Source organism: Cariama cristata, unplaced genomic scaffold (genome assembly GCF_000690535.1).
Source record: "Cariama cristata isolate BGI_N322 unplaced genomic scaffold, ASM69053v1 scaffold9094, whole genome shotgun sequence".
NCBI classification, from domain to species: Eukaryota; Metazoa; Chordata; class Aves; order Cariamiformes; family Cariamidae; genus Cariama; species Cariama cristata.
The window spans coordinates 18,125-40,209 of NW_009613489.1; the positions used below are offsets into that span (position 1 = coordinate 18,125).

Below are 22,085 nucleotides of genomic sequence, written 5' to 3' on the forward strand. Positions count from 1 at the left end.
GTGGAGGGGGCAGGGAGGCAAGAACTAGAAAAAAGTTGAAAGAAAAGAAAAGACGACTGGAGTTGATGGATATTCCATCTGTTTATGTTCAGGCCAGCGCTGGGAATTAACAAAGGCTGTTGGAGACGTAGGCTCTCTTTTGCCCTCCCTCCCTCCCTATCTTCCTCCAAATGTTCTGGATGATTTGGTTTTGTTCACTACTCGCAAGGAACAGAATACGTTGTGTTTTTTGTGACCATGTGTCTTTGCGTGGGGGCACTGCAGCTGGTACCTACGCTGCCAGACCCTGATTTGCGTTAGGATATGCTGGGGCCCTGATGTCTCTTCCTACTTTCACATGCAGAGTAGATGGAGCCTCCGGGGCCAGATCCCTCCACCAAGATAAATGTGAGTACAGCTTCTTGGCTTTTACCAGAACTGCACTGGTGTACATCAGCAAAGGAGTTTGCTTGGTCTATATGCGTGGCACGGATTATGAAAAAGCATCTGGTCAGGGATGCAATTCCTTTTTCTTTGCGGGCTTGGAAAAGACTTCATCCAGTTTAGTTTCCAGCTTCAAGGTAAAGGTACACTCCCAACCTGAATGGAGTTACCCGGAACGGCTGCAGTTGATAGAGAGGAATGCAGAGAAATCTGTTGGATATGTCTTCTCTCAGTGCAAGTCCTCATATCGGCATGAGGCTTTTGGTGATGGATGACTGTTCCAAAGGAAACAGGGTGTCTCTAGCTTTTTCCTTCCAAAATCTTGTAGTGCTCCACTTGCAGTTGTGCCTATGAGCCTGGCTAGAACTGAGCCCAGAAGGCTAAGGTACTTGTTCAAGGAGATATAGGGGGTTTTATAGCAGAAAATGGAGGTGAATTTTGGACCTTTGTGCATCCCAAACTGGCACTCTAACCAAAGAGAAATGTATATTCTTTTGTTTAGAGGCATATATGTATTTCATGGCCAACTGCCAGGTCAGATACTCCCGTATAAGAGTTTTCTTAAAATCCCCAAACCAATCCGTGAGTTAGGAGGCAAATTCTGGCGGAGCTGGGGGAAAAGTAATTTTTGGGTGAGCGCTCAGGGAAGTAGGAACCAGGTGAAACTTAATACGTTGCACCACCTTTGAGTCTTCAAGCCCAGCATGTGAATGTGGGGCTCCTCCCGGATGAATCTTTGGGATTCAGACATGGAGAAATCATGGGATCCCTCGTTTGAAGCCAGAACAGGTTGTGTGGTTCTCACCATGGTCCTGCTGGCTGGTCATGTCCTGTCACCCATGCGTGGGTAGGTGTGGACACTTAGGTACCTCTTGCATACACTCCCTTTTTATCCATTAAACCTCTAGCTTTCCTTTCTCCCTCCTTCCTACAGCTTCTCCTTCCACATATGATCTTGTGCATTCAGTTGAGATCTTGACACGATGAGGAAATTATCCAGCTATGAAACACCTCTCTCTTTGACCTCATTTTCTATATTCATCCCAGACAGAGAGACACACACACTGGTTCTGCCTCCCTGTTCGAGATCAGCTCCACCGTATTATTTCCAGGTTGTAAAGCCCATAATGGACATTACCTCAATCTGTGGTTTGGTTACAGCTGGCCAGTTCAGTGCCTGAATTAAAAACAAACAAAAAACCCCACAACAACAACAACAAAAAAACAAAACCAAAAAACCCAACCCTTTATCTTCTCAGGCCCCCACACTAATGCTTTGTTGAACACTGCAGTCCCCAGCTGAGCTGTAAATGACTTTTTCATTTTCCTAGGCCTGCTACCCGGTCTGTTTGGTATTCAAGGGCACCCCACCAACAGGCACTATCATTCTGCTTGGGCCAAATTACTTGATTAAAACGCATATCAACTATTATGTGATTCGTTTTCTGCTGCTGCTCCACACCACAGCCCTCTAAACTATGTTAAACTGTAATACAGCTGCACAGGCACGAGCAAAGGCTGGAGAATGGGGAGTTTACAGGTTGGAAAGGGGAGGGAGGGGGAAACCCAAGCTTTATTGTATGTGCTGTGTTGATTATTGGGGTTTTGTGTGTCTGGGAATGTGCTTGGATAGGGGAAAAGGGGGCAAGGAATGAATTTGAAACACCGGTCCACCTTTGCAGTCCCACCTGCTGTTGAATAGGTTTGGAGGTGAGCAGAGGTTATTCTGCGCACACATATGTACCTCACTCATTGTGAACTCAGGACTTCATCATTTTCCAAGAAGAGAGAGAAAAGGGTGTTCTGGTTTTCATGTTGGAAAGAAAAATCAAGGCAATACAATTCTGTGCCTGCAATGCTGCCACTGTGTCGCCCGTCTCTCAGGCTTTTCATAGTCTTGTTTGCATTTTGATGGGTTTTGTTCCCTTTGCTTTCTGGCAGAGGGAAAGGCAGATGCTAAGAAGTTGAGGAGAGTTTCAGCTCTTGCTTCTGAAGCCATTGCCGGCAGGTCTAGCCCAGGAGATTCGCTCTGTGAATAAACGGCTGCGTCTTGGTGATCCTTGTTCATCCCACATTCTTTTGGGGAGTAGAAAGTGCGAGGTGTGCAGTCCCACCCTTCCTGCTCCACAGATGTGCTGTAGCAGAGGTCCGTGGCAAGGATCTTGGCTATAATGTATCTTATTATTTTAGGCTCTCATGACAAGGTACCCACAATCGGGAGATATTTTCAGCTGTGAGATGGGTACCTCCTCGCTGTCTCATGGCAATGTGTCTCCATTTATTAAGACAGTGTCAGACGGCGAAAGCATCTCATGGCAGGTGAAACCTGCCCTTTTCAATGTCATCAAGGGACTCTTTAATTGTCCTCCAGCATAAAATAACCTGAAGTTATTTTATATATCTGAAGTTCAGGTACACATGGGACTGGAAAAATGTGCATGCACGTGTTTATGCAGGGGTAGCTGTTGGGGCCACCAAGCACAACAGCTTCAGTGGATGGAGAGTGTTACGAAGTAGAGGGGACCTGGTGTGAGGCTGTACCGTGAGGGTGCTCAGATGTTGCTGGTACCTTCCAAGTGAGATTTTCTTACTTCTCTCATGCCATTAAATCCAAGTTCCCCTGTGGCTGCATTAGCTTCCCGGCCAGTTACTTCCAGATCTGGCTTTGTGGAGCATTGCCATTGCTCCAGCAATATATGGGTGAGTTTGCTAAAGCCAGTTGCAGCACAAAAGGTGCAGTTATAGCTAAGCCGTTCACAAAACCATCTGCTTTCTCCCTCTTCATCTCTCCCCTCCAACACACATTTAATTTTTAGGATGGTACAGCTGGGAGCAAGAGAGAAAGAGAGAGAGGAAATGAGATGAGAAATACTGAAGGAGAGAATGTGCAGCTCCCCTTTACCCTCTAACAAAATCCGATCCCCACTTTAATGAATGCGTTTTCATGTCTGGTCCTGTCTGCCAATCCTTCCAGACGGCACCAAGGTGCTTCAAGACAAGGTAGCAGGTCCTTGTAGAGCATCAAGGGCTCAGTCTGAGCCTGGAGGGTCTTGTTGTGGCCGATTCCACCTAATCCTGTTGATTAATTTAACTCCAGGGCTAAGAGGCACCCAGAAGCAGTGAATGGAGGTGGAGAGGAAAAAGGCAGAGAGGGAGGAAGGGAGATAGAGGAGTGAAGGGAATGGGGAGAGGGAGGACACATCCAGTCCGTAATTATGGAGGGTTTTTCTTGTTCCTTTCCTCAAGCTCCAGTCTACTTCTATTCCTTTCAAACCCCTCCAAGGAGCTCGCCCCAGCTCTTGCTAATTGTACCCCAATCTGAATCAGCAGCATTATTCAGGAATGCGAGTTTGTGGGCCGTAATTTACACATTTCCTCATGCTAGAATGGGTCCTAGGACAAGCCCGGGCTTATATTTGTCGCCCTTCCTATGCCATCTTCAGCACACACCTGCACAGATACTCTGACTGCACTTATTTCCATGGGGAGAAAGAACCATTTTGGTTTATTCAGTTTTCCCCAGCTCATCCTCCCTGAAGATCCAAGACTTGACATTGGTCCATGCAAACCTTCAGCAAGTCCCTTTACACGGTCATCTCTCGCCCTTTGCATGAGCCGTGTTGTATCTTGTATCTCTGCTCCGAGAAGGTGTCTGTACATTTGAATAGCCCTCCCCGAGCAGAGGGAATTGTTTATGAATTTTCACACTGGCAGCCTTGCTTTCATTCCCATAATGAAGTCTATGTCTCTTTATTTCTAAGAACATGACAAAGCAAAGAGATTTCAGCATGTTGGGTTTTTTCTTTCTGAGCTACAGAGCAGTTACAATAAATAATAAAGACAGAGTCGCTGTTAAAAAAAAATAAATGTAGTGGGATCAGTGTGTGTGTCCTGTAATACACTTTTCTCTTAGTTTTTCCTTTTCTCTGACTTGTCCTGCCGTGAGATTTTTCCCTCCGTTCAGCTCTCCATTCTGTTCTTTTCTGTCAAACTTTAGCCAGTATGATATCCTAAGGGAGCTGCGTATCAGACAGCTAGCTGTTTCCCATCCTTCATCACAACTAGTGATTGGTAAGCCACACAAGAAGCTGCTGCTAGATATTTCTCCACCTTCGTATTTACAGGGTGTTCATTGCGGTCCGTGCTGAGTAAGTGTAAAACGCTACCAGCACATGCTAATGATTATTTCTATAGCAATAGCCCCGTTGTGCTGGAGGCTGCAAAGTGGGATTAACCCCCTGCTCAGGCTGCTGGCAGCACTACGCGCCCATTCTTCATGCAGGGATGTGTCGCAAAAAATGAAGTGTTCAAGTTTTGGATGAATCCCTCTGGATTTGCCCAGCGAGGGAGTCTCCTTGAGTTACTCCTGCAGCTTTGTAAAACTTCTAATTGCACAGAAGCTTTGTGGAGATTATGGCGATGGTTTCTACAGCAGATTTCAGCTGTTTAGGAACGGAAAAGACCTGTTAGATCCTTGAGTTGCATCTTAGGCAGGTAAGGGAGCCTGCTAATAGGGGATGCATTATTTAATAGGCTTATACTGCAGTCTGTCTCAGCTGAAAGACTTTCTATATTATCTAATGAATCTGTGTCTGACAGCAGCAGCTGCATTGTACTAAGACCAGCTGGTTCCAGACATACCCTGGGATTTTTCTTATTCTCTTGGTTTCATCTTTGTAGTTGGGTTGTTGGAGCCTCCGACTTGGCACGAGGAGCTGTGGCTTCTTTTCCCAGCTTTGCTCCTGACTCACAGGGTGACCGTAGGTGGGTGACTTCCGCCATCCCTGCCACGGTTGTAAAATGGAGATAATGCCAGTTGGGAGCTGTTTGGAGACTTGCGGATAGAAAAGTTTATATTGCAAGGTTTGACGCTCTACCCTTTTAACCCTGTAGCTAGCACGATGGCCAGCACAGTTGCCAGTGCTCCTATGAGTAGGACAGATTGCTACTCATGACAATCAGTTGTCTTTTCCCAAAACTTTGTGGCCAAATCAGGGATCCTTAATTAGGAGCATAAAACTATTGAAGAAAATCTGTCAGTTTTCCCTTCCAGACTTTTGCAGCAAAGACGTGAGCAAAGTGAAGTGAGGGAGATGAAACGCATTACAGATCCTTTTCTAGACTCTTTTTTGCTTCACTTGGGAAGATACTGGATCCCAGGATTGCCATATACTCTGTAAGCACTTGGACAAACAAGCAGCTGAGCTGCAGGTAGATGGTATGGCACTGCTGTGGAGTGGGCAGGAGAAGAGTGAGATCTTAGTCGTTTTGACATTGCTGTCACCGTAGTACTCGCCAAGCAGTTTGGGGCTTTGTTGCATGAGGTGTGAAACATGCCGCAAATGATGATTCCCCTGCTAAAGAGCTCACAGGCTGGAAGTTGCTACTAAGCATGCATACTAACTATATGGAAATGTGTATTCACTATAAAGAAATATGCTCAGCTACAGAGTCAAATGACATTTAACTTAGTGTGTTTTCCTTCCCCTTCCTCACACTGCCCTCTCACATCCTGGACCCAAACACACCTCTGTCCTTACTTCTTTTCATATCAAATATTTCCAGAAAAGATACTAACTAATTAAACCACTAATAGTTGGTGACTTAAATGATTAACTTAAGGAAGTTTACAGTATGCTATACTTTTCCAGATGTGCTTTTGCACAGCATGGTACTCCAAGGTCCAGATGTGCTTCTACCTGCCCCGAATCATCTGGGACCCAGATGTGGAGGGCTGTTATTTTCAAGTACAGATGTTCCTTTTACACCACTTGAGACTCTAGACCTCCCTGAAAAGGGACGTAACCAAAAAGCTAGTTTAGTAACACATTTCTGCTATGTACAGTACAACTGTCATTAAAATGTGGGACAGATGCTGCTCCTCTGAAGTCAACAGTGAATTTCTCACTGACTTCAGTGAGAAATAAAAGGTTCTTGATCTAAAAAGATGAACGTGTGTAAAGACCCTATGTATTGGTAAGCCAGAGCTAGAAGGGAAAACCTCTTCAGGTGGTGTGCTTGCCCCCAAAACAAGCCATCCACTCCTCTACAGCAGAGTTTCTCTGACTCCAGCGCAACTGTAGTTAGCTGAGTTCCAGCACCGCATCCTCCCCGTGAAACCCCAAGACATAAAAGCATTTTTGTATTGCAGCAAGCTGAATGCAATGGCATTTTGTGGTGATCTCAGTATAAACAAGTGAGCTCCGATGGGATATTTGCCTCATACTCCTCAAACTGCCGCCACTCTCGAGCAGCTGTTGGGGAAGTCACAGCTGCTGTTCCCAGCTCTGAAAAGAAAAAGGCAGATTTTTGGATCATGATAGTATAGAAGCTGAACAAAAAGTGAAAACTGAAAAACAGTAACTTCAGGGAACTTTGTCGTCAAGATGAGTGTATGTAAGTCCTGCTTTAATACTAAATCAACAAAGGTGTACCCAAAAGAAAAAACGCTTCTCCATGAGCACAGTGTTTAAACAGATTCTGGCTCTCAGTCTGCCTGTGCAGTTACTCGGAAAGATAGCAGTCAAGCTTGGTAGGGGGGAAAAAAAAAGTGCACATTTAAGGAGCCTCCTATTTTCATGAGAGAGAAGGAAAAGGTGACAGAGGCCAGATCTCTCACCTAGCTGAAAGGTTTCATATATCATGTTCTTCTTTCTCTGCTGACATGAACCAGTGGCACATTTTTCACTGTCCCACAGGCAGACATAAAGTTTTGGCCTGGCTGAGATCCTCCATACATCAACATCTGCACCACAGGGAACCGATAACCTGCACGTCGCACATCTTTGAAACCCAAGCTTTGCTCCATGAGAGGCCTCTGCCAAACACCAGAGTCACAGCTAATGCTGTTCTTGGTGCGTCCTCTCTAAAATCCGTAGACTTAGTGAATATCAATGTAGTGCCTTCTGCTGTATCTCCAGACATAAAAAAAAAAAGAGCAAAGCTGGGCTTACTTACTCGAGCTATACTTATTGGGGTTTGATAAGGGCCTCAGGAGGCAACAGATGTGATGCCGGGCTGAAAGCAGGGAGAAGGGAAAGGCAGAGGTCCAGGGCAAGTGACAGTGGGAGAAGTAAGTGACTAGTTAGACGTTGGTAAGGGACTTCCATGGCATCTTAATGCTGTAGGAGCCTGGCCTTGTGCAAAACCTCTGCTGAAATTTGGGCAGTGAAGAGAAGAGAAGCTGTATCCTGTGGGCAGCCCAACCTACAGGTGAAGCGGAGCTGGAAATGTTTTTCCCAGCTGTAAAAATTCCTACTTTTTCTTTTTTTTTCTCCTAGGGTGGTTTAAAAAAATTGAAATCTTCAACACCGATACTTGACAAAGCACAAGAGGAAATCAGGTTGCACAAGTCAAAGCATTGTGTATTGACATTTTTATGTACTCATTTCAGCTTCTACATTTTTTCAGTGTAATATGTGCAACTTGAAACAGTAATTTCAAATAAAAAATGGAAATTTCTTGCAATAACTTAAGTCAATGACTGGAAGTTCTTTCTCCGTAACAGTTTGGAGACTTTGAGCCATCCCTTTCCTGCAAACAGTTCTGATTTTCATAGGTTATCTTTTTACAGTGTAGGAAAAAATAATAGCAGGAAACTACAGAAATAGCATAAAACTGGTAGATGTATTGTACACGGACAGAGTATTTGTTTCGATAGACACCATCACAGTAGAACTGAGATTGCTTTGCTGGACTCCTTAACTCTTCCAACAGCCTTTCCCCATGCGGCTTTTAACCGTGCAAGCCTCATCTCCCATTTCTTTCCCACCCCAGGTAACAGGCTGGACGAAGGCTCTGACGTCGAATCCGAACCAGACCTGCCTTTGAAGCGCAAGCAACGCCGCAGTCGAACCACTTTCACCGCTGAGCAGCTGGAGGAGCTGGAGAAAGCCTTCGAGAGAACCCACTACCCAGACATCTACACACGAGAGGAGCTTGCTCAGAGAACCAAGCTCACTGAGGCCCGCGTTCAGGTAAGGACTAGAGCCAGTGCTTGGCACGTCAGCCTGGTGACATGGCTTCTTGTTTACCGTGGGGAAGGAGACGGTAGTGCTGGGGACAAGGGTGTTGAAAGGTAGTAATGTGGACACACTTCTCTGGCGCCAGATCCACAAAGATCTGAGACCTAAATCCAGTTCTGTAGATTCCCACGTTCCCATGGATTTGCAGATATGCCATTTGGACTCGGTCTGTTGCAGAGGTACCAGCTGGAGGGTTTCCATCCAGGTTGGGACCAGGAGCCAAACTTTCCCTGACTTGGCAAGGCATTTAGCTCTCTGTTTTCTGTTGGAAGAAATTCCTCCATTTGCCTAGAAGGAAGCAGTGTGTGTCTGTGTTTGTATTTGGTGTTTTAGGAGAAATCGCACCATTTACCAACCTTGCCCAGGGGAGCAGATCATATTTTGCAAAGTTTGCAAGTTCTGTGTGTGAATTTTCCTAAAACTTTTTTTCCCTCGGTCTCCAGAGAGCACAGAAAGGGCGGGGGGATGGAAGAAGAGGGGAGGAGCAGGAAGGGAGGGTTTGGAGCTGGGGGACTCTGACATCTACACGATTAATAGCCCTTGTGGGAACTCCACATAGAGACCCTTATGTCTTCCAGATAAAGGCTGGGTCAGCAGTGTGTGCAAACACGCAGAGGGATAAGGAGTGTGAACAGATCGGGGGGTATAATAGAGTCCCTTGGGGAAAGGGAAGGCGAGGGGGAGGGATTGGGGATTGTGCTGGGTTAAAGAAGTGAAATGGAGACCCCAGCAGTCCGTCCTCCGTGTGGCCAGGGCGATTAGGTTTCAGTCTAAGCACAGGGGTCTCTGTGCACGCAGCCCAGAGTTGAATTGCGGGCACTGAGAGAGGAGGGAAAGAAGCACTCCGGGCTTGTGACAAGGAAACAGTCAGTCAATTAACCAGCTCCTCCGACACAAACCAGCTTTTTTTTTGTTCTGCAGTTCTGAGGATAATGAGCTTGATGTGCTCACTCAGAAGCCAAAACTGCCAAAAGTTTTTGCTGTTTTCCCCCAGCTGTCTGGGAATAGACATTTCCCCCCACACCTGGGACATTCACTGGTTAAAGACTTTTCCCATTAGCCTTCTTTCCCAAAGAAGTGTTGAGCCAGTCACAGCACTCCGGCGGATGCCCTCTCACCTCCCCCCAGCTTTCTCTGGTAGGGGTACTGGATTTTCCTGAATCCATCATCCCTCAGGATTTGGCAATGGAGGCTGCAAAAAGGAAATCTGGGAAAACTTTAAACTGATTCTACTTTTGATCGTAGCCAAAAGACCGTGCCAGAGTGTTCAACAGTAATAGTGTTAATTCCCTAGTCATGTAGGTTCATAGATAGATGGAGCCTGGGAAAGTGTCTAATTAAGGTGACTAAGCTACACAAAGTTAGAATGTGTGAATTCCCCCATTTTTGTTTTTGCATATTCTAATTGCTCTTACTTGTGTAGATGGATGTACGATATTAAGGGGGGAATAAAAATAGATGTTTCTGTGGTAAGCAGACTTAAAAAAAAAAGGAGTTTCAAGGGAGAACAGAGTTTAGGTAAGACCTTTTTATGAGGTGAGAGAAACCTACGCTGCACGAGCTGTGATGAGGGCATGCTGAGGAGGAAGGGAAAAGCCCTGAAGTGCCAGGCAGTGCAAAAACCAGAGGCAGGTTCTCTCTTCTCCAAAGCGCTCTGACCTCACTGCGACAAGGCTGGGAGAAAGGAGGGAGGCGAAAGCAGAGAAAGGGAAACCTAAATAAATAAATAAAGAGAACCTTTCCCTTGTCTCAAGCTGTGATCTCCGAATCCCCCTACTTGCTCCCAGGCAGCTTGTGTGGAGGTTCCTGCCAGGGCTGTAGTAGCAGCTGTTCTCCGAGGCACATTCCTGATGGCTTTCTCATTCCGACATCCTGGCAGAGTCAGTTTCTTCCCACCACTTTTAAGCCTGCCGCCCCTTGTAAAATTTTCTGGATATCAGAGCAGATCTTTTACTGGCTCTTGGGATCTACAAACATTAGTCAATCAAGTTCTTGTGGAAGAAAAAAAAAAAGCCACATCCACACATCCACACATGTACCCATCCAGCAGGGAATCTTCTAATGCTTTATAGCCTTACTCCTGTCTCAACAGAGTTTTTAAGGCCAAAAGACGTGCTTTGGGTTAAAGATGGCTGTAAAAGCGGAGATCAGGGATTCTGGGTGTTAAGGGCCATGCCAACATCTACCCATCTATCTTGTCCCCAGAAGCTTACCACGATAGCATCTAAAATGGGAGGCGGACGTATGAAAAGTGTTCTGTGACCCATAGTCACAAAAGAGACTCGAGAGCAGCCTTCGCTGCTCCTCAGTGTCTGGTCATTTCTTCCTGCATCTCCTGGAGCTCAGTGCCACTTGTCTGCTGGTCAACCATGGCTGGACAATCCCCAGATCACACCCTGGTCTCTAAATCACAGATCAGGTGTTGCTATCAGGCTTTCTTCCTGTGTCGTATATTCACAACATCCCTGCATTAGAATCCCATTTTGATAATCACTGTACAAGCACTGAACAAAAATAAGTGAGCCTGTCTTCTCTCTTTACTGCTTTCTCCTCCTGACCTCTCTGCTTCACCATGTGAAAGGTGAGCTTGCCTAAGTCTCATTTGTTCTCCCTGATACCTGAGTATTCACGTACCATAATCTCTTCCACGTGAAAAGATGATAGCTCTGTTAAACTTTATTGGCAGGCCTCAGAGTCGTGGCTGGTCATGCAGCTGTCCAGCTAAGTGGAAGTTTGACACGTTGACAGCTAATAAAATTCACAAGCTGAACATCAAGAGGGGGTGGTGATGGGGAGCGGTTCCAAGCTCCAGTTTCTCATCTGCTAGGAAGATCACGGGAGGGTGAGCAATATTTTTGCAAGGTCACTGCAGTGTTTGTGTGATTGAGATGCAAGATTCCAGCATTCAGACTTCAACACACCCAAAGGTAGGAGCTATTAAAAGATTAATCCCAAATTGAGCATAGCTGGGGGCAAGACCACCATGGATTTCCAGAAGGATCAGGATTACAGTGCCAAACTCATGCCCAGTGAGGCCACAAGTGGAAATTCCCACTGACTTGTTTTTGTGCAAGGCAATGTCTTGACTCATGTGTCCACACTAATTGTCCAGTACTGAACAAATTCTTGCCCATCTTCAAGCTCCCATTTCCACTCTTCCAGAAAACAAGCTGTTGAATGCCAAGCATTCATGGCTTTAAAAATTAAGTCTAACAGCTAAGCAATTCACTTAGCTAATTTAATGGAAACTTTGATTTTGATGTTGAACGTATTTTGGGGTTTTACACCAGTTTTTGCAATTATCTGACTGATGATGTCAAAGTTTTTATATGGAAAAAAAAAAAACAAACCAAACCCTAACCAGGGTTTTGTGATAATTTTGATACTTTTCTCCCTGGCATTTCTAGAGAAGGGACATTTATCAGAGCAACGCTTTTCTCATAAACAGTTTAGCTTTGTCAGTACAGTCTTTTTCAACAGGAAAATAGTTTTCTGAGGAAATTCTTATCTAGGTGCAGAAGTGACTCCTCAAAGCAATACTAATGTCAAAAGAGACACCAGGTATATCAGTCATGGGTCTAGGGAGTTGAAACTAATCCCTCTCCTAGACGATTCCATTTGTAGATCTGTTTGCCCAAATGTGTTGCATTTTTAAGATTAGTTACCAGCAAACCTCAGTGCTTATTTCCATTTTTTACTTGAACAATACCAACAGAAAGAAGTATAAGGTAAAACAAAGCAGTGCATGTGCTCAAATTGTCCTCAAGTCAGCACCACAATCCCAAGTCACTTAGAAATTTGTGCACTGAAAAAGCTTTCACAAATAGACTTTGGTGCCTAGGTTCCCACGCAAGAAACCCATCTCCGTTTTTCCTGGTGCTAGGATGAGTCAGATGTGGCAGGCTCCAAAGTATTATCTCAAAAAGCTTTCCCAGAAATCTACCAAAATTGTTCCCCAAAAATAGATGGCAGCTTTTCTTTCTCAGCATCACCTGTGGATGATTCAGATGGTCATACTGCAGGCAGCTGGGCACAAGCATGCATACCGCTAGCAAGTACGTTACTCCTAGTTCCTATGGTCTGGGCAGTGGGTGCTTTCTGGAAATAAGAAAGAAGCGTGAAGGGGTGGGTGCATTGTGATGCTGATGTCTGTTATTAATCCCCAGGAAATTCCATGCACTGAGAAACCGTTATTTCAATAACAAAATTAAACTAGACAGCAGGAGTCGCAACCCAGTGCTTTATTGATCATTTTTATGATGGATACCATTGTGATTTCTGCCTAGGAGAAAATGGATGTTTCATTTAATAAAAAGGCTCAGAGCAATTCTGTCTCTGAAATCTTGGTGCATTTCTAGGCTACTCACATAATACGTATTTTATGACACAGTTTCAAACTGTAGTAAACAAACAGCCATATTCTAGATCGTGCTGTAGCAGCTCAGACATGCCAAATGGAGCACCAGAAAAGAAATTCCATTCAATCTTGCTTGAAATTTTTCACAAAGCAATTCTGTTCTCAGTGCGAAGAAGCTGAAACCCACTGTTTACCAGTGGTGCTCTGCAGTCTGGTTTCCAGAAAATACATGCATTTCTCAGGAACTTCTCAAATATCTCTGTTGTGTGCTAGCGGGGACCCCAGAGCTCTTTCACCAGCTGTCACTGTGGTCAGACGTCTATCCTGTTCCTTGAGATGGTGCTTTTTGAAGCTGAAGGTATCATATGGAGGGACAGTATGGTGGTAAGCAGGTCTCCCCCTGCTCTGAGCATTCACTGGAGTCATGCAAAGCTGCTGGAGCCTAATGCTCTTTGCCTGGTGTTTTGCTTCCCAAAGTCTTTCAGACGTGTCCAAACTGGCTTTTCTGAGGCAATCCCCCTCCCTTAAAGGTCAGCTGGGAATGTTTTCTTTCTTCCTGAGGGTCTGACTAGTTTACATTTCTTGTGAAGAGGGCTGCGATGAGGTTATGACACAACAGCTGCCCTGTGTTTTTTGGCAGCAGCCGGGGCACCGAGAGGCTGTGCAAAGGGAGCCGGCAGTTGGGACTCTCATTGGCAGCGGCTGGCTTGGCACGCTCCTTTTCCATGGCACGGAGCCAGCTGCGCTCTCGCACACCGGAGCGTCCAGATAGACGGCCCACGGCGAGAACAACCCCTGGCACCGTGGCAGCCGGTCCGTGAGAACCACGGTGGTGCTGCCGGTGCGTGTGCCCAGGCACGTCGAGAGACCAGCGGTGCGATGCCAAGCGGCATCCAGCTCCCGGGAGAGGTCGGTGCGAGGGTAGCACGCTGTTCCAGCTAGCTTTAAAGAAGCGGCTCTGCAAGGTAAAGCCAGCGAGGGCTGAATGCAGCTGAGATGATGAGGAGGGTCCAGATGCTTCCCCCTCATGTCTCGTGGAGATCTCACTGCAGAAGGATGTGCTTAATGAGAGAGAGGTCTGTTACAGTCTTGTAACATTACTTTCTGTTTGCTCAGTGAATTGGTGCTTGGTGTCTTATGGCATCGCTGCTGTTCTTCCACATCTCTCCAACCTGAATGAGAAATAAAAATGTAATTGGATTAAAGAAGAGAGTAACCCATTGCATGCTTGCCCTAGCTAATATGCTCCGAATAAACTCTTGGTCTATTTAGTAGTTACATAAAAAATAAACAAAACCAAACTGTAAAGTAAATTACCAGGTATCCGAATTGCAGCAGCAAGTCATTTTCTACCAGAGATGAGCTCCTAAAATTGCAAGTGTCTGTATCTAAGGGTTTGCTTAGAAAAGCGTCAGCACTTTTGGTCTTCGTGGCAGAATTACACTAACAAGCCCCCTTGGAAACAGAAATGTCCCACTGACAGGGGACACGGTCCCAGCTATGTAAGCCTGAGGGCATCTTGCTGGAGAGAGTCGGCACTATTTCGTTAAGTATATTATACCTTACTGAAGATGAAAATGATAAGCCTAATCCTGTAGTTCTTCTGGCAAAGCATTGGTTGAAATCAACAGGAATGAACATAAACTTCAGGACTTGCAGCATAATTTGACAAGACCAGCTTGTTTCGTACATGTAGGGCGGGAAATCTGTATGAAACAAAGGGAGAAATTTATGTCAGAAAGCGCTCCTTTGAATTTGCTTGCTTCTGCAGATTGAGGAATCCATTCAGTTCAGTAAAACATAATTTTTAGATAAAATTGTGGAGTTTTGTGTTGAGATGCAAAACCTGGAACTGACTTTTTTGGTTGTTTGTCCTATTCTGCTTTTCTTGGTCTGCTTTGAACCAAGGAGCAGAACTGCCAGTGTCATGGTCACAAGCTGAGAAAGGGATCCCCTAAGCAATGTGGTAATGATTTGATTTTCTTACAAAAGACAGAGGGCCCAGAGGCCAAAGCAATGAACGAGATCCCAGTTCCTTGGGTGAAGCGGTTGTGTATAACACTGCGCACTCAGCTGGTCTAAATGGAAGTCAGTGAAGTTGCACTGATTTATAGCAGCAGAGTGTCTGTCCCATTGTATTAAAAACAAATAGGGCCTCCCAGAGGTTTTATGAGAAGAGCCTTTATCACAAAATTTCCAGTCCGGTGAGGGTGTGGATCAAAATATTTCTCATATACTTTGCTTGTGTGCCCTGTGCTGAACCTCAGAGCCACCACTCAGTGTGTGCCCGGCAAAGTGAACAAGTGTGCTGTTTCTTCGCGCAGCCAGCGCTTGTGGCTCTCGTCTGTTCTAATTCTCCCCAGCTAAGGAGGCTTTCTGTTTACTGGGACACTGATTAAATAGATTCTGTTTGGTCAACAATGGAAAATGTTTAGAATAATCAGGAGGAGGGTTTGCCAGGGTGTTTTAATCTTTGAGTCGCTTCACATAGTGTTTAAGCTATTTTTAAAAGCTCATAGCTTTTTCTTTTGCAAAGAAAATCTTGATAGTGTAAATTGATGTGCTGCTGGTTTGCTGTTAAAGCCCAGCCTCTCTCTAGCCAAACAATAGCAGCAGGAAATCTACTCTCCAGCATCTCATTCACCTCCGTGAGGTGAGAACATCAAAGCCAGTTCCAAAATGTTTAAATGCAACTCTAACACCATTAAGACTGGGCTGTCTAAGAAGCAAGTGTTCAAGTGGAGAGAAAGCACTTCATAAAATACACTACCTTGCAGCTGCTTTCTGACAGCAGTGAGCTCATCCTGATGTCTTTCAGCTTCCACAAGTCCCATTCATCCTCAGACGCAGGTTTTATAAAGAGATAAACAGATAAGTAAAACAGGTTTTATTTTAAATTTTATTTTATTTTAACAGAATTTCCTCTGACAACTGAAATAATCACTGAGAAGCATGGTTTGTAAAATGTAGAGCTGGAAAGCACAACATTTGCAAAAAATCATTAATAAAAATCCAATAGCTATTTCATTCAATGATAATTTTTTTTGTATATTTGTAAATATTGTTAACTTTTATTACAGTAAGTGGTAAAGCTGCATCGCTGGGCAGGGTTGGGTTTGGAGCTGTGAAGCCATGAGTTCAAACCTGAGTTTAGGATAGTCTCAGTGTGAAAGTGGATAGATCTATCCCATTTCTCTGTCCTCCTGCTTTCCCCTCTGGAGTATGAAATCCATTAGCAGTTATGAAGTGTTCATAGTCTGATGATCATTTAAAGGTAGAGATGGCCTTTTTCGTTGAGGAAGTGTTTGTGACATGATTAATTCTTAGACAGCCACTCAAAAATTAGAAAGAATATTGCAAGAGTAAAGTAATCAGTGTCACAATCAAATATTTCACTGATAACAACAGTTTATTAAAAAAAACCAAACAAACATGTTTTGCAAAAAAATCCACATACCACAAACTGTTCGTTGAAATTCTTCAATAGATTGTTATAAATAGCTAACACCTTCAGGAACTGGGATATGCCAGGAGAAATATAGGCTAAATTCATTGGATAATCTCATTTGTGAAGAGTCATTTGTTCTGCTCCACTAACCTTGTTTAATATTTATCTTCACCATATCACCCACAAGTGACAGAGGCTCAGCGTTTTAGGCACTGAACCAAAGTATCACTACATACAGCCGTATCCCTACATGCGCAGATAAAAATCTACGTGCTTAAAATCTATGCACTCTCGTGGGCTTTTTTCCTTGTTATGTAGAGAATTATCTCAGTAGCTTCGATGATGCTTGTATGTCTCTGATGTCTGTTTTTCGCACTCCTCAGCACCTGGCAGAGGAAGCGTAATCATCACTAAAGTGTTGTGGGGATGTACAGGATGCCAACTCACTGCACCACCTCAACCCTTTCCAGTCTGGGAGGGCTGACTCTCAGCAGCGTCTGAAAGAGGGCATTTGGATGGAGCAATAACTATCCCTGGTCTCTCATCACTGTTGCTGCGAGAATTCTCCTCTGACAGCCTTCTGCATCAACCTCCTGGGAAGCCCAGGATTTGCAGCATTTATGGCTAGTGTGGAGAAGGCAAGGTTCTGTGGGGATTTGCCCTGGTTCAAAGGAAAACCTGGAGAGGACCTGATCTGGCAGAGTCACTTCTATGCAACCTGGGCAGGGACCTCATCTGACTTTGGTGGAATCCTTTTGGTGTGCTTGGGCCACAAATGGCCATACGATTCTATTCCACCTGGTTTCTGCAACCTCTTGGGCTTGTGAAAGCAAACACGCGTTGCAACTCTTCCATTCTGCTGGAGAGCAAAGACGCAGCTTGGCTTTTCCATCCCTGTTTCCATTTAGGAGCTCATTTATCCCATCTATCTTTCTCCAACATCAAGTCCTGATTAGGCTGAGCAGGAACACAACAGGCTTTCTTTCCCACAGGAGGCTCTTTTTGACCTTCCTTTCCTCTCCTTGTCTGACAAATTGTGGGAGCTGACCCATATCTCAGCGGCTGCAGGGATAATTCAGTCCAGCCCCATCCTGGCAGGCAGCTGTCTCTGCAGCCCTTCTCCGCTGCTCTGCTGGTTAGGAACAAGTGGCTGGGACATCTCGGGCCAGCCGTTGGCAGGGTTGGGTGCAGGCGTTCAGGTTAAATAAGAACCAGTGCTAACCTTTGCCCCAAACCCAATCTGGCCGGGAGGATGGGCTTTTCTGAAATCAGCTGGTTCTGCAAGGCAGACAGTGATGAATTGGAGGGGTTTCTTACTCTCGCCGTGCCTCCTTCTCCCATCTGTGAAGGGGATGCTGAAGGTGATGGATTGAGTGATATTCTGCGGGGAACATCTAGCGTTCTGGATCCCTGCAGCAGCATACTCGCTTACTGAGCAAGGTGCACGTGGCACAGCATGGGACTCTGGCCTTATGTGGGTCCTGGGCATGACTAGAACATGAAGAACCTGCTTGGATATCTTATTTTAAGTTATTTTCCATGAGGACATTCCTGTATCTATCTGCTTCCCCTCAGTAGAGCTGAGCAGTTTCTATAACGCATCTCCTCTCTACTTAATACATTCTTTGGAAGACGATTCACAGGGACAAAAGCCCCAAACGTCTTTAGCAGGTACAAACTGTTGTCTTCAGTAGCCTATTATTATACTTCCATACCCTTGGAAAGCTGCACGTTTACACAGCACAGGATCTCTTTGCTATGCACAGACAAATGATCCCGAAGAATTTGTCTTTTTAAGAAAAAGCAAGTTTCTGACTTACTATTTTTTCTGCTCTTGGGTTCTTCACACAGCCCTTTTCCCAAGTGCTGGCTACATTTCTCCCAGCATAAAACTCTTCATCGTACGATCCAGCCCCAGCAGCCTCTAGAACAATGTCTCCACAGCCAGACCAGCAGCTTCAAAACTTCCTCCTCTTCCTCTTCTTCCCACCAGTCTGGTTTTAGCAGCCGTAGCCTTCACCCCAGGCTTAACATGGTGTAACAGGATCCTCTGGCAGGGGGAATCTTTAGTGGCTGATAAAACCTTAACTGTTGTGCAATGAAAGCAGGTTGCCTTTGAAGTGCGCCTCGCATTACAGTTAGATGCTCTAGCCTCTATATTTTAACTACCAATAAAATGATTTATAAGCATAAAGGCCTGAGCCACCTTTAAGGCGGGGGAAGGGAAAGAACTGCTAACGTCATTAGCTGGAATGTATCTTCTTTTTTTCTGTGGGTTATAAATAAGGGGCAGAATCAACCTGTTTGGGCCATGAAATGTCCCTTCATCTGCACAGGAAGATAAATCCTATCAATTTCTTTGTGGAAGGTTTCAGTGTATTTGTGGCTGGGTTCTCCAGCCAGGCTCTGTTAGGAAGTACTACATTTAAGCATGTAGTTGTGGATCTCATTTGGTGCATGTGTATTTACTATTTTTATTGTTTGTTATTTGTTTTGCTATGATGCTTCAGCCAAGCAGAGATCTTGCTGCGCTGGGTATGATGCCTACTGGCAGTTAAAGAGAGCCTCCATCTCAGATGGCTGCTTGTTGGAATAAACTAAAATGTAAGAAAATGTGGGGTTTAGCCTCAATTTAGAGGTGGTGGTCTGATGCGTGGGTTGTATAGGGACCAAAATTTGTTGAGTGCAGCAGTGTTTCCACTGACTTAAATCAGAAAAGCAATAGCTTTCCCGAAGTCACAGAAGGAGCCCGTAGCATAATTAAGAACTGACTTTCTTTTGCCGGTGATAGCCCAGTCACGAAAATTAGCTTTGCTTTCTTCCAAGCCCGTGCACATTGTAGACTGAAGTACGCAAGTCACCTCGAGGGTGGCCCATGCACAGGCATTTTTGGTCTACTCTACCTGGTTGTAAAAGTATCCAGAGTATCCTTTTATCTCCCTTAAAAAATAAAGGAACTATACACCCTTAACTGGATGTGGAGAAGCGAAACAGGAGGAGCCGTACACATGTGTGTGAACTTGAATTCTGAACAACGATGCAAATCGGGGTGTTGACGCACAGACAGCAATAACCTCACGTGGTGTAACGTAAGACAGCACAACTCTTTTCAAAGCTATGTTCTGATCATAAGTTAGCCAAGCCAACTGACAAACCACCACAGGGGAGCTGAGTACTGTTGGGGATGTTGTTGGAGAAACGTGTCCCGTACTAGACCATCTCACGCCACATGTTTCTTCTGAACTTCTAATCCCGAGTGGATTTGCCAGCATCTGGCTCTTGGTTATAAAAAAGGAACTTTCCCACCCTTTGTGATGTCGGGAAAGTGTCAGAAATCTGGAGTGGCTTTTACATTCTTGGAGTTCAATTTCTCTTTCCTTCTTGATTCCTGGATTCATTGCTGCTTGGTTATGTTTTCCCTTCAGGTATTTGAATTTTATATGCTATCCTCAGCACTAAGATCTTTTTTTTCTCTTTTTCGAGTGGAAGCTCTTCCAGCCTGGGACTAGGCCTTTTTCTCTGAAGAGAGGTTTATTTATCTCTTTACATTCAACTAACAGCAATATTCAGACAATTTTTATGTCCTTAACGGTGAAAGTGGAAGCAAATTATATAAGAGGAGGAGCCAAGTTCCGTATCCCTAATTCAAAGCATGAATTACACATACATGCATGAAGGAGAAAAGGATAGGACTGTCCTCTTTGCATGACCAGGGCAAACAAAAGGTTATTTATTCGTTTGTGTTGCTCACTGCGCTTAGAAACTGTGCCATGGATTGGACTGTATAAAAGAGTGGTAAAGTGCTACAGACCTTGATGTTCATTCATTTCTCTCTCCTTAACTCTGTCCTAGATTTTGCTAGCGACTTTTGGTGCCAAAAATGAACACAGAGATTCTGACCTGCATGGACTTTGATCAATGCAGATCGGATGTAAGCTGACCTATTTCTGTCACGCTTTTGGAAGGTGCTAAGAGGTTATGCTGCTTCAGTGCAGTAGGAACAGGTCTGTAAAAAGACACATTTGGTGCCAAGGACCTGACATCAGCGCTGTATACGTTTCAGGGGGCTTAATTTAGACCAACTCTTCTAAACAAAACCAGGCTTTTTTTGTTTTCACTGTACGTGGATGTAAATAACAGCGTGAAGTGAAGGACTGCCCAGGACTAGGTCCTTCCTAGCTGTCATCATCAGGTCACACAGAGCTATCATTAGCAGGTTTTAACCAAGCTGTTTCCACAGCACACTAATAGATGAGTAACACCTAGAAAGAGCACTAATAGGTTGTGATCCAAAGAACCTCACAGAAATTTGTGTATGAAGCTCAGTGTATGCTTGTTTCTGCAGCAAGCCCCACTGCAGTGCGTGTGGACTGAGAGTCAACACTCCATTAAATATGCAGCTCTCACTGAAAACAGGTTGCCTTGACATGCCAAGTGAATTATACGTACCCACAGGTGCCAATAAGAAAAAGGCAAACTAACAAGTGACCATTTACAGGGGAACTCAATTTAAAGGCCACTTTGAGATTTGGATCATGTCTGAAGTGCCAGGCGCATCGGACTAAGGTTCTGCTGTATCTAGGGAAGAGAGTTTTGTTTTGGTTCACAAGATGTGGGGACAGTTTGGTCTGTGGTGCCTCAAACCCTTGTAACCCCAGCTTCTGATCTGATGTTGAGCAGCTTGGAAGCCTGATGGAGGATTTCCCCCCCCCCAAATGCTTTACACTCTTGATTTTTGCTCCATTTTTTCTTGTTGCTGTGAAATTTAATCGTGTTTTCTAGCCCTTTAGGCCTCACAAAGTTCAGCAGCTGCATTCTCATCTGGCTTGAAAGCTTATCCGCATACTTCTGAACCTCAAACAGGGATCGGGCCTGAGAGCCTCTCTGATTAAATGAAATAAACCAAGCCCAAGAGACAGCTTGAGAAGCCCTTTCCACTATGCAGAAGGGAGATTGCCCGTGATAAAACACATCAGGGCAGACAAATGCATTTAGAAAAATCTCTCCTTCAGTCTTACGGGTAAACTAGCACTATAGGAAACACAGGCCCAGCTTTGCCCATGCATTAATACTAGGTTTATTTTAACGTACAGAGATTTAAATTGGCTGCAGTACAATTCTAGTGCACACTGCAGTGCCTCTTGCAGGGAGAGCATGTCTTAGCATACAGACAACAGTGATTTGCTGCAGTACAGAGAAGCTAAGAAAACCCTGTATTCCCTCCGGTCTGGTTCTATCTATTTAGCTTGTCTAACATAGAAACCACGATGCTAATCTGCCTATTTATCCCTCCTAACAGTGCAGCCGTGTTGCTATTATGGTACTTAATCCTTCAGCATAATTCACATAGTTGTCAGATAACAAGTCAGAATGGCCAGGTGGTAGCAATGCATCTATTTGGTATGGACTGTCTCGGAATACACAAGCTAAATTACTCCTCTTCATCTCACCCTACTGCTGGTAGCACCCTCCCACGCTCTTAGTAGTATCTTTAACAATTTTAAATGCATGTATCTTCACCCAGGAGATGGTGTGGTAGTAGTATTGTCATTTGGGAGAAAGGAAACTGAGGAATGGAGACGAATATTCACCAAGTCTGTGTCAGGCAGTGAACTGAACCTGAGTTTGGCCAGTGCTGTAATTCAGGATGTGTTTCCATCAGCAACCCAGGTGAGGTGGGACAGCAGCTCAGAGTGAGTCACACGCGGTCTTTCCTCTCCCCATCAGGTGTGGTTCAGCAACCGAAGAGCGAGATGGCGCAAACAGGCGGGAGCAAACCAACTTGCGGCTTTCAATCACCTGCTGCCGGGGGGCTTCCCACCGACAGGAATGC

At 44.9% G+C, this 22,085-nt stretch overlaps 1 protein-coding gene across 1 annotated transcript in view; it reads left to right on the forward strand.

The window, feature by feature from the left end:
- Nucleotides 1–8,199: 8,199 nt before the first annotated feature.
- The window catches only part of LOC104160814 (paired box protein Pax-7-like), a gene marked incomplete at both ends in the record, with an annotated part of 14,759 nt that continues 873 nt past the window's right edge, over nucleotides 8,200–22,085 (forward strand). The window contains 2 exon segments of the mRNA XM_009699048.1: nucleotides 8,200–8,399; nucleotides 21,980–22,084. Coding sequence (XP_009697350.1) covers nucleotides 8,200–8,399; nucleotides 21,980–22,084 — 305 coding nt within the window.